Genomic DNA, 13,269 nt, shown 5'->3' on the forward strand with positions numbered 1-13,269 from the left:
ACACACACACACACACACACAGACAGACAGACGCACACACACACACACAGACAGACAGACGCATACGCACACAGACACACACAGACGCACACACACACACAGACACACAGACGCACACACACACACACACACACACAGACACAGACACACACACACACACACACACACACAGACAGACAGACGCATACACACACACACACACACACAGACACAGACACACACACACACACACACAGACAGACAGACACACACACACACACACACAGACAGACAGACGCATACGCACACACACACACACACACACACAGACACAGACACACACACACACACACACACACACACAGACAGACAGACGCACACACACACACACACAGACAGACAGACGCACACACACACGCACACAGGCACACACACACAGACACAGACACACACACACACACGCACACACACACACACACACACACAGACAGACAGACGCACACACACACACACACAGACAGACAGACGCATACGCACACAGACACACACAGACGCACACGCACACAGACACACAGACGCGCACACACACACACACACACACAGACAGACAGATGCATACGCACACAGACACACACAGACGCACACACACGCGCACAGACAGACAGACGCATACGCACACACACACAGACGCACACACACACAGACGCATACGCACACAGACACAGACACACACACACACACACAGACAGACAGACGCATACGCACACAGACACAGACGCACACACAGACACACACAGACGCATACGCACACAGACACAGACGCACACACAGACACACACAGACGCATACGCACACACAGACACAGACGCACACACAGACACACACAGACGCACACACACACGCACAGACAGACAGACGCATACGCACACACACACAGACGCACACACAGACACACACAGACGCATACGCACACAGACACAGACGCACACACAGACACACACAGACGCATACGCACACACACACAGACGCATACGCACACAGACACAGACGCACACACAGACACACACAGACGCATACGCACACAGACACACACAGACGCACACACACACGCACAGACAGACAGACGCATACGCACGCACACACACGCACACACACACACAGACGTACACACACGCACACACACACAGACGTACACACACACACACACACACACGCACACACACACACAGACGTACACACACACACAGACGTACACACACACACACACACACACAGACGTACACACACACACAGACGTACACACACACACACACACACACACACACACACACACACACAGACGCATACGCACACACACACACACAGACGCATACGCACACAGACACACACAGACGCGCACACACACGCGCACACACGCACACACACACACAGATGTACACACACACACACACACACACACACACGCACACACACACACAGACGTGCACACACACACACAGACGTACACACACACACACACACACGCACACACACACACAGACGTACACACACACACACACACACACGCACACACACACACAGACGTACACACACACACACACACACGCACACACACACACAGACGTACACACACACACACACACAGACGTACACACACACACACACACACACGCACACACACACACAGACGTACACACACACACACACACACACACGCACACACACACACAGACGTACACACACACACACACACGCACACACACACACACACGCGCACACACACACACACAGACGCACACACACGCGCACACACACACAGACGCACACACACAGACGCACACACACACACACACACACACACAGACAGACACAGACTCGCACACACACACACACACACACACACACACAGACAGACACAGACTCGCACACACACACACACACACACACACACACACACACACACACACAGACAGACACAGACTCGCACACACACACACACACACAGGCACACACACACACACACACACACCTGGAGGCTGAGTGTGTGTGTGTGAAATGCTTGAAGTGCTTGGTTCGGGTTAGAAAACGATGATTGACGGTTGAAGGCTGAACGTATGAGCTGCAGACATGAACACTCTTCATGGTCTGAAAGTCGTGCTGACTCTAAAAAGCAGGCGCGACACAATAACTAACGTTTTATGACCACTTCCTGTTACACCGGCTGACGTACCTGTGCCTGAAGGTCTGAGCCGCAGGTCAAAGACGAGAACGTGTGAGTGAGGAGGAGGTGAGGATGGAGGTGAGGACGGAGGTGAAGACAGGGGTGAAGAGGAGGTGAGGGGGAGGTGAGGAGGAGGTGAGGGCAGAGGTGAGGACGGAGGTGAGGATAGGGGTGCGGAGGAGCTGAGGAGGAGCTGAGGAGGGGAAGAGGAGGAGGTGAGGAGGAGGCGAGGAGGAGGCGAGGAGGTGAGGAGGAGGTGAAGAAACGCTCAGATTTGTGGAGATGAAACCAGCGCAGTGATGTGAGCTCGTCCTTTTCTCATAGTCATAGAATTATCTGACAGCACGTGTGTGCACGTGTGTGTGTGTGCACGCGCGTGTGTGTGTGCACGTGTGTGTGTGCACGTGCGTGTGTGCGTGCAGGTCGAGCTGGCTGACTGTGTGTCCATGCTGGTCGGGAACAACGAGAGGATTCAGGCGATCGTCAGTCAGCTGGAGGAAACCTGCAGAGCCGTCGACGTGAGTTCACCTTCAGGTGTTTTCGCACCTTTAAGATGATTGGCTCCGCCCACAAACCACTCACCGTGATGGCCTCACTGTGTTGGCAGGAGAACGGTCGGCGACAGAAGTCGAAGGTGTGCGAGACATTCGATCACCTGTTCGCTCTACTAGAGGAGAAGAAGAGCGAGATGACGGTGAAGATCAACGCCGAGCAGGAGGAGAAGCTGGACTACATTCGAGGCCTGAGGAGGAAGTACACCGAGCACGTGGACGGCACCGCCAAGCTGCTCGAAACTGCCATCCAGACCATGGATGAGTCTGAGATGGCCCTGTTTCTGCAGGTGAACCTGAACGCACCACGTCCTGTGCAGCACTTTATGTTAGCGGCTAAAACCTTAGCATCAGGCTGCCATCTTTAAACTCGCATGTACACAAGTTCACTGTTCATTGATGTAGTTTATGGTAGTTCAATAAGGAGAGCTCACTGGAAGACCTGGGCGTGGCTTATGGAGAAATGGGGTTATTTGGTGTTGGGCTTTGAATCCCGGAGCCTCCAGGCTGGTTGGCTCAAAGAAGGCGAGCGAGAAGAAGATTGGACAACAGTGATGATGTCAGCATTGAGACTGACAGCGTGGTAGCGGTAGTGAAGGCAGGAGGGTGATTACAGATCCTCCTTATTGAACTTTCACATAAGCTTCATGTCATTATGTTCTCCTACACACAGTTTAGCATGCCTCAATGTGTTAGCATATGCTGTTAGCATAGGGTGATAGCATGGAGCTTCAGCAGTAGCACTTGTTAATGATTATTAAAGTGTGCCTTCGTTTCTCGTTTACAGATGGCCAAACCTCTGCTGCAGAAGTGAGCTTCCTCTTTGCTGTTGTTTGTTGAATCTTTGTGCTTACTTTGTTTCTGTGTCTCGTTGTTTGTTGTCTGTTTCTCATGGTTGTTTTAATAAATATTTTTGTTTGCTCTTCCTTGTTGTTACTGATGTCCGTTTTGTGCCATCAGGATCACGGAGGGCTCCGACACGTCTCACCTCGATAAGGTCCAGCACGGCTACGAGAACATGGATCACTTCACGGCGAACTTTGAGCATCAGAGGAGAGCGCTGAGCGACATCGACTTCATCAAGCGTAAACAGCGTCTTCACTTACCAATCACAGATAACTTCATGTTTTAGTAACGCCGTTTTAGTCTTCAGTAAAACTGTATCACTATCAATAACAGTGCGTACACACCGAGCGCGACAGACGCGACCAGAGCGTCAGGTTTACAGGTAAAGTCAATGGAGGAGTGCGATGAAGCACGACTGGAGATCCCGCGAAACTTCAGAAGCAGATTTGCGTCGGGAAAACACGCAGAAGTAAGTTTGAAGCAGAAGTAAAATATGCGCTGCAGTTTGTGTGTTGCATTTTGTGCATACGCGCTAATCGTGTCTACCACTCGAGTTGGAAAAATCTGAACTCCAGCGTCAAGTCGCGCTGCGACAACCAATCAGGAGCCCGGTGACGTGATGCTCTGACCTAGTTTAAAGGGGCAGGTCCAGCCAAAGCCATTTATCAATATGGGGGAAAGGCTCATCAACGCCGTAGCCAACCACCCGGAGCTGTACGACACCAGCTGCTTTCTCTACCGAGAACTTTAATATTATTTCAAATAAATTTTTGTAATAACTAATGTCTCAGTTCTACTACACAGCAAATATTGGCACACAACTTGACACATGTAGAATTTATCTCATAATAAACTACTATATAGGAACATAGTGAAGACCAATTGTTTAAGAGAATAAAGAGAGGTTAGTTTATTTTGGAGGCAAGCTCCATTTATTAAGAAAATTTTTAAAAAGGCAGGAACGCTCTTTAGAGTTTTGTGGGTGGCTCAGAGCCGTTGTGGGGAAGTCGCTGGGACTTCAAATGAGCTTATTAGCACAGGTATCAATAAAGGACTACCATGTTAAATGGCCTGTATTTGTAAAGCGCTTTTACTAGTTCCTAAGGACCCCAAAGCGCTTTACACATCCAGTCATTCACACACTGGTGATGGGAGCTACATTTAGCCACAGCCACCCTGGGGCGCACTGACAGAGGCGAGGCTGCCGGACACTGGCGCCACCGGGCCCTCTGACCACCACCAGTAGGCAACGGATGAAGTGTCTTGCCCAAGGACACAAGGACCGAGACTGTCCGAGTCGGGGCTCGAACCGGCAACCTTCCGATTACAAGGCGAGCTCCCAACAGGCGCTCTGCAGGTGGGATTGAGCGCCTGTAGTTGGTGTTTAGGCGGGCGATGCTTGGACCGCCGCGGGACAGCAGCTGCTCAAACTGGGCGAGGGAAAGACGGTGGTACTGCTGAAAGCGGCCGTCATCCAGACGCAGCTCCTGGAGCAAATGGTGAAACTCACCAAACTGCTCATGCTTCTGGAGGACCTGATGGACCCAGGTACGGCGAGGACGTCCTTTACGCCGCTGCTCTGCTCTCCACAGTAAATAGAGAAGGGAGACTCTCTCTCGACAGCTGCCATCTTGCAAACATACCGTGTGACACTACTTCCTCCCACATTTCCGCTTCACGCGCGTGAAAATTGCATATTTTGAAGCACGACCAGTTTGCGCGTGCACATTCGCACCTCGAATGTGCACGCGACCAGCTAGGGGGTCTGGCGCTTTTTGGTCACGTCTATCGCGTAAGAGAATGCCATTGTTGCTAGCATACTGTTAATATTTACATTAAACACGGCTAATTTCTCAGACTGGAGCAGACAGTGTTTGCTTGGATTAGCTAACGTGCTAAACCAGGGGTCGGAAACCCGCGGCTCTTTAGTCCTTATTTTGCGGCTCCGGGTGGTTTGGGAAAATAAATTAGAAGTATTTAGCTGAAGTGTATTTTATTTGTGTTTAGTTCTTTTTAACTTGTAGTTCTAAATTGGGAGATTACTGTGATTTTGAAATATAAAAATAAAATTATATCGTATTATTTGTTCGTCGCTCAAAATAAGCGTCACACTCGCGGAAGCCGGTGTAGCCGCCGAAACGCTGTGCATTTATCGAGACTTTCAACCCCAGGTGGGCCAGTTATGGATCTTCGGATCCACATTATGTCAGCAGCTGTTCTCCACCGTGAACTACGTTAAAAACAAACACCGCTCACGCCTCACAGATGACAGCTTACAGTCCTGCGTGAAGATGAAAGCCTCGTTTTGCAGACGCTGTGCGCAGAGGTTCAGGACCACAAGTCTCATTGTAAACATATCACAGCAGACCCGACGATGCTTGCATGAACAAGCTTTTCAGCATCTCTTTATTGACCGCTTTTCACACACGGTTGCTGTACACATACAGCCGGCTGTAGCTTTGCAGCTCACAGCCCGACACACACCAACACAACAGCAGAGAGAGCACAGACTTTAAGGCGGCGAGGCGTGATTGCGGGTGCCGCTCAGGTGCGTCCGACTTCCATGCAGCGGCACTGCAGACCACGCCCCGCCACACACATTAACCAGGTAAAATACATATTTAGGTAGAATTTTGCAAAGATCTATTTTTCATTTTTAGCAGCATAGTACTTTTTTCCAGTTATTTTTTAAAAGTCAGGTCAAGGCTCCAAAAGCACAAAGGCGATATGAGGGTGGCTCACAGCAGCTTTTGTCTGCTGGATCATTTTAGTTCAGCGTCTTTCCTTTGGTTATATTTCTTTAAGAGTTCAAAATGTGTTAATTACATAAATAAAAGGTAATTTTCTCTGTAGCACTTCGTGGATTTCATAAGCAACACACCTTAGTTGCTCCGTGGATTCTTTTAAAAAGCAGTTAAAAACTTTTCTTTTCAAACAAGCCTTTTGTTGTACGTATTTTATATTCTTTACATTATTTACATTTGATCTTTTACATTGTGTATAATGTCTATTGATTGTATTGTTTATTTTAATATTTGTGTGCAGCGCTTTGTGACTGCCTGTCTGTGAAAAGCGCTTAATGAATAAACTTTACTTACTTACTTTAGTTGTTCACACAAAGCATAAAGGTAAAAATAACAACATATACAGTGTTATTTTCACTTTAGATTTCAAAAAGTATTTGCGGCTCCCAGTTTTCTTTTGCGTGGAAACCGGGTCCAAGTGGCTCTTTGGGTGTTAAAGGTTGTGACCCCTGTGCTTAGCCAAGCACACACAGCACAGACGATGCTATAAATGTATTTATTCATAAACCTTTTATACTTTAGCACGGTGCATGCTAACCTGCATGTGTGCTACATGCTAATTGTTAACACTGTGTTTCTCAGTTGATGAAGACGAAGATGATGATGAAGATGAGGGGGAGGTCAAAGTTCAGACGGCCAGCAGTCCTGCAGAGTCGCAGCAAGCTGCGTCTGCAGGACTGCCGGCCAATCGGCAACCTCCTCTGTCGCCTGGTCTCTCAGCTCCACCCCCTCCGAAAGCCCCAGAGACCACGCCCCCTACATCATCGCAAACTAAGAGTGCCTCCCCTTCGACATCAAACCAGACCCCGCCTCCTCTGCCACTCCCAACTACTAGCCCCGCCCCCCAGGTATGACCTCATTGCCTTCAGTTCTGAAATGTAAGCACACCCGTAGGAGACAGGTGACCTGCCTCAATAACCTTCTCCTTATTCAGTCTGACTTGCAGAGCGAGGCGGAGGACAAAGACGGACCCAAGCACGTGTTCTCCTTCAGCTGGCTCAACCAGAAGTAGGACCTGGATCTGTTCCTGTCCTCGTCATCCACGCAGCAAATACGATAAACGTTTGCTTCCAGAAGACGTTTGCTGAACGCGCTGCTTTGTAGTTTCAAGAGAAGACGTTTAATTCTGTGTTTTGTTGCTTAAAGTCTGGAATCTTTTTTCTCTTTAATTGTGAAATAAATGATTTTTTATTATTGACCTTTATTCTGCTCCTGCCTGGGGCCAGTCAGCTGACACCAAACTCCAAACCAGAAATCGTTTAGCTTTACAGACGGAGATCAGCTGAGACAGGGGGAGCTGGTTTGTCTTTTTATTGAACAGGTAAAATGTCAGTTTTCAAAAACAAGCTGCTCAACCAACAAAGATTTTATTCATGAAGTTAAAACATCAGCTGTCAGTAAACGGCCGCACCGGCTGAAGTGTCGCACGCCAACATTTCAGGACGAACAGTCATGCTGGAAGTGCAGTCTTCTTCTTCTTCACTTTCCGAGGGTATCCATGATCATGCGGTTGCTGTCGGCCTGCTGCGCAATCTGCTCCGCCCGGGCCATCTCCAGAACCTCCCTGAGCAGGTGGAAGGTCAGGTCCAGAGAGATGGGAGGCTCGTCGGACCTCTTCCCCTTCTCCCCGGCTTCCTCGTCCTGCTGCTGCTCCGCCCGGGCCTGTAAGAGGCGCTGTGTGAGCTGCAGCAGAGCCCATTTCACCGCTGAGGAAGAGGAGGAGAGGAGCTCGGGAGCACCGCTTCCTCCACCCATCCTGAGGGAGAGCTCTTGCCCCAGGTGGAGGAGCAGTGGTCGGGGAAAGAGGCGGCGGTCAGCAGTAGCGGCGGCAGGCTGGGCGTCAGCAGAGCGAGGGAGGACAGCGGCGAGCAGAGCCGTGAGCCACAGCAACACATTCAGCTTCATCTCAGAGGGCAGTCTGCAGGAGGAAGAGGAGAGAGCACGCTTATTCACACACCTGCAACCAACCGCATCATCGACACCGTCGGCGAGGCGGACGCCCTGAAAACGACCTGAGCAGACGAAGATGTGAGCGGGCGTCTGCTGTTACGGCACGAGTGTCAGCTGACCGTCTTTTCTCAGTTGAAGGGTTTTATTTCAGGAAGTGAACCAAACAACCTAAAAGCTCGCCTGTGACGGTGACCCGGCGTCACGCGAACTGAAGACGCTTCCTGGTAACAGCCTCCAGGTCGCAGACACACCTGGGGCCAGGTTAGGGCGTGGCTTCAGTACAGCTGTTTTCCTGTTTGCAATGTAAGTTCTGTTGAACTGAATCTAACCCAGGGGTGGGCAACTCCAGGCCTCGAGGGCCGGTGTCCCTGCAGGTTTTAGACGTGTCCTTGAACCAACACAGCTGATTTAAACGGCTGAATTAGCTCCTCAACATGTCCTGAAGTTCTCCAGAGGCCTGGTAAGGAACTAATCATGTGATTCAGGTGACCCAAGGTGAGATATAAAACCTGCAGGACACCGGCCCTCGAGGCCTGGAGTTGCCCACCCCTGATCTAACCTGTCGTGGATGCTAACTGGATATCTGGGCCGCATCAGGCAGACCCTCAGCACGCCGGTGTTGTCTTCCTCAAACACACACACACAGTTGAACTGCAGGGTGAGTGTTTGTTTCACTGTGCCATGGTCTGAACGGCTGAGGACCCTAACCGAGGTCTAAGGAGCTCGGAAAGAAAAGCGTCCGGACTCCTTTAAATTATTTAGGTGTGGGTCACAATCAGCCAGGGTTTCGGGTGAGCTCGCTGTGAAACCTGGCCCCACCCTATCATGTGATTTCCTGAGGTCAGATGGCCCAGGATGTGAGTGGGCGTTACCAGACTTAAATCTGGGACTCTCCACCATTTGACCTTAGAACTGAAGAAGCTTCTCGGAGGTGAAACGTCTTCAAGCAACTCAAAGAAGTCCAGACGCTTTTCTTTGCAAGCTCCTTAGACCACGATGACCTGGAGGACTGAGAACCTTCACAGACATACGACTCTAACCGTGGAAAGTCCAGCCTTCGAACTCTGATAAGCACGAAGCCGAATCTCAGTGCTGCTAGACTGAAAGGACAACAGGAAGCAGACTCCACGCCGACCGAGGTCTCAGAGCTTCGCCTGTCCATCTGCAGTCTGCACCGTCGCTCCACCGACAGTCAGGATGGAGAGAGCTGCTCCGCCTCCACCTGAGCCTCGTGAGCTCAGTTTCATTCTTGCATCTTTAGCAAGGTGTGAAACACCTGGCACGGTGACTGCAGCAGCTCGGGCCTTAGCGGTCACAGGTGAATAAAGACAGACGCGTGCACGCACAAGGCTGGAAGCGACTGCAGACGGATCACACCCCGCGGTCACTCGGACAGGAAGTCGAGGATAAAGCACAGAAATAAGAATTCCAATTATCGGAGGAAAGACGACTCGGGTTTCCTGCGTCTGTGGCGTGACGATGGATCTTCTTACCTGACGTGCGTTTGCGTCTCTGCGGCGTCTCTTCACTCAAACAGAAACACTCGAGCTGTTTCTGCTTTATATCAGAGAGCGGGGGGGAGGGGCTCTGCACGCGCTCAGTGATGACGCTGATGTTGTCCAGCTACTTTCTCTGTGGTTCCAGTTCTGTTTCCTGATGAGGACAGAGGTGACCTTCATCGTCCTCCTCTTCTTCAGTCAGCATGAAGCCAAACAGCTGGAAGGATTCATAGCTGCAGTGATCAGCTGATCGATTCGTTGCATTTGTACAGAGAAATATTTCCACTGATTTCCACGTCCTGACAGGAAGTGATCCAGACGGAGGGCGGTGGTCGGTCCTGTGGCATTCCAGCTGTGGAGAGAAGAATTCAGGAGGAATGAACATGAAACACGGTTTTGTTTCTCTCTGACTGTGACAGCCAATCACTTCCTGTCGGCTGGGCGGCCTTGGCGGTGGAGGCGGCGAGCGTGAGGACAACGTGACCTTTCTCAGCCCGACTGTGGACTCGGCGTGTGACCTTCATCTGCTGCGAGGTCTGAAAACGCTCTGACAGTTGGGACGAATTCACAGCTTTGATATTTGTGCTGCAGCAGGAGGAAGCTCAGCGAGGTGGACATCGGAGCAGCGCCGTGTCCGCTACCATTAGTGATGAGGTCACACAGTTATTCCCAGTGAGAATGAACCATAAACGCTTTGAGGGCAGACGGCCTTTAAATAGGAGGACGACTCAAACAGAGGCGCTATCGTCTCCTCGGTCCTTTCCTCCAGAGCTCCTGGATGTTTCCTCGGGGAACTCCCAGCAGGTCGGCGGCCACGTTCACGCTCTCTGTCAGGATCCACTTACTGTATAACGAGCAGCGCGGCCTCGTCACCTGCAGGACCTGGACTCTCTGCAGGTGTCGTTCCGGTTTTGCTTCTATGGATTCTCAAGTAAACTTGTGACTCCAAAGTAAAGACCGAATAAAGCCCTGCTTCTGTTTGTTTAAAGGTCGATGTGTCTCCTCACCGTCAGGTTTACCAACAGGAAGTCCATCCCAGTGTTTATATCTCTGCCTCCTCACCTTTCCGTCCTGCTGCAGTGACCTCTGACCTTTCACAAACTACAGCGGGGAAAAACTGAGATCTTTCATCTGGATCTTCATTTCAAAAACAAAGTGTTTACATGAGCTGGATGGTGATGAGGTGAAAGTCTGACCAGGAGCAGACCCGGAGACCACACCCCTGTGCAGCGTGGAGATTCAATGAGACGTGTGCAATGCAACAAAACGTAAAGAAAAGCAAAAATCCCACAGGGAAGAGTTGAGGAGCGTCTCTAACAGAAACACGTTTTTGTCTTTAACGGACTTTAAAGCGTCCACAAACTCGGTGAAGCTGAGCGGTGCGCACATGCAGCTCTGCCACAGCCTCTGAGCCTGACCTCAGAGAGATGAAGCAGTGTATCTGCTCCTGGGAGAAAAACTAAAGAAGGTTGGCTTACAGGTTACAGGAGGACCTCTGCTCGCAGCTTCTGTACAGCCGTCTGCAGAGCTGCTGGGCTCAGCGTGAACACCGGCAGTGACCAGTTTGTAGGAGAGGACATTCAGGAGGAGGGAGGTTACCACCAAACCGACGTTCAAGGCCCTGAGTGAGGTGAGAGGTCGGAGAGCTTCAGGTGATGTGCAGGCTGCAGGAGCTCAGACTGTTCTGTGTGGACCATCAGCAGCAGAGATACGTTTATACTGTGGAGGATGAACAACTGAGGGTTTTACCAGCATGACCAGCACGTCCTTCAGCGCACACGCATGTACGCAGCAGACGAACTTCTGTGCACCTTTTTGTGTTTTTGTGCCATGTCGTCCTGCACCGACATGGCAGACGTTACAGGCTCAAACTGTCCTCATCCATGCTCTGAACTTGTAAATCAGACTGCGTAGTTGGGAGTTTTGTAACCTTGTAAACCAAAAAATCTGAAAATGTCATGTTTGTGCATCTATAGAGGAGAATTTGTGTGTTTGTAAAAGTATTTAGACACGTTACACATTATTTTGTTAAGGTCTGCTTACAGATAGAAAGCAGAAAGCTACGTGTCAAACTCTGGTTCCCTGTCTGTGTGTGACTCTCAACTTACGAGTACGAATTTTGAATCAGTTCAGCTGATTGGTCAATGTCATGTCAATCACATGACAATGTCCAATCAGAGAACAGATGGGTTTGGCTGTGGGAGGGGCACTTTACTTAGCTTCAGGCCCTGGAAGGGTCATACAGTTTGAAGCTGTAGGATCTCTGTTGCTAGTTATTTAACCTTGGGTGGCTGTTGAAAGGATAAAGTTGTGCTACACCAGAAATACCTTTATTGCCTTAGTATTACTTTAACACAAGGTCAGGGCTGACGCGGACCATCGCTGTGAGTTACCACAAACTCAGAGTGAAGCTGCGCTCTGCCGTTGATGCGCCTGCTTGTTGTTCCAAAGCACATATCTCTCTGACTTCATATCCTCTAAATGAGTTTGTTGTATTATCTTAAAATGTTTAATAAAAACATGTATCGCTCAAGCTTTGTAACTGTCCCGAGCAGTGAAGAGCGTGTCGTTTCCAACACCGCTGCCCCCTGAGGTCCACGGAGCCGCTGGAAAGGCTCTTCAGGTCCCTGTGTAAGCACATGTGTGATTGACATGACACTGAGCGATCAGCTGAAAGCAAGAAAAATCGGGTCAAAATTTGCACTCGCAATTCGTACCTCTCCTGGAACCTCAGAAACAGAATGTCCCCACTAAGACAGGAAAACGTGTGTGTGTGTTTGTGTGTGTGTTTCTCAGAAGAGCCTCTGTGTCGCCTTTTTAATCCCCTCTGATCCAGGAACAGTTGCTATATAAATCTGATGTGACGTGTTTAGACAGACTGACCCTGAACGCCTCACAGAGCACACCTGAGCTCATCTGTGTGACTCTGGTAGAGACTCTCACACTGCTGCAAACACAGAACACACCTGATCAACTAATCATCTCTCTGATCTGATGTCACGTCTCCTCCGTCAGGCTGTGGGAAAGAAAGCTTTCATGTTTCCATGGATATAAAACGTCGGCTGCATCCTTCGAAGGACCCGGCCTTCGCGGTCTACGTGGGCCGGGTCCTTCGAAGACCGAGAAGGCCGGAAGTGCGAGGTTGTGAAATTGGACGGTCTAGCCTTCAGATTGTCGTCACCGCTGTCTCGGTGGAGTTTAATAAACTCGCCGTCTGCTCCTTGCTGTCTAAAATATAACAGGACACTGGAGTAAACTCTCGACCGTCTCACACTTCTGTTTAATCAGTTTTCTGTTTGACGTTTATTCAGCTGTGTGAAAATCCCGGAGGAACCCACCCAGGGGATTAATAAAGTTTTATTTAATCTAATAACTTTGATCTCAGCCAAACCAATTTACTCACCAACAAATAAAACACC

The 13,269-nt window shown here is 50.0% G+C and overlaps 2 protein-coding genes across 2 annotated transcripts in view; one reads left to right on the top strand and one right to left on the bottom strand.

Annotated features, from left to right (window-relative positions):
• The window catches only part of LOC147307521 (E3 ubiquitin-protein ligase TRIM63-like), a 13,276-nt gene extending 5,676 nt beyond the window's left edge, over nucleotides 1–7,600 (top strand). The window contains exons 3-8 of the mRNA XM_086271538.1: nucleotides 2,623–2,718; nucleotides 2,808–3,041; nucleotides 3,539–3,561; nucleotides 3,712–3,836; nucleotides 6,984–7,249; nucleotides 7,336–7,600. Coding sequence (XP_086127664.1) covers nucleotides 2,623–2,718; nucleotides 2,808–3,041; nucleotides 3,539–3,561; nucleotides 3,712–3,836; nucleotides 6,984–7,249; nucleotides 7,336–7,413 — 822 coding nt within the window. The 3' untranslated portion in view covers nucleotides 7,414–7,600. The remainder of the gene's footprint in view (nucleotides 1–2,622; nucleotides 2,719–2,807; nucleotides 3,042–3,538; nucleotides 3,562–3,711; nucleotides 3,837–6,983; nucleotides 7,250–7,335) is intronic.
• Nucleotides 7,601–7,701: 101 nt separating this feature from the next.
• On the bottom strand, nucleotides 7,702–9,874 carry LOC147307522 (corticoliberin-1-like). The gene is made up of 2 exons (XM_086271951.1): nucleotides 9,845–9,874; nucleotides 7,702–8,319 (listed from the first exon to the last, which is right to left on the bottom strand). Exon 2 carries the CDS (start codon nucleotides 8,304–8,306, stop codon nucleotides 7,881–7,883), a length of 426 nt encoding a protein of 141 aa, XP_086128077.1. The 5' UTR covers nucleotides 8,307–8,319; nucleotides 9,845–9,874; the 3' UTR covers nucleotides 7,702–7,880.
• Between the last annotated feature and the right edge of the window lie 3,395 nt (nucleotides 9,875–13,269).

This window comes from Aulonocara sp. 'chitande type north' Nkhata Bay, linkage group LG18 (assembly GCF_057382095.1).
Source record: "Aulonocara sp. 'chitande type north' Nkhata Bay isolate Kocher_YH1m ecotype deep benthic linkage group LG18, A_spYH_male_GT1.1, whole genome shotgun sequence".
In the NCBI taxonomy this organism is placed as follows: Eukaryota; Metazoa; Chordata; class Actinopteri; order Cichliformes; family Cichlidae; genus Aulonocara; species Aulonocara sp. 'chitande type north' Nkhata Bay.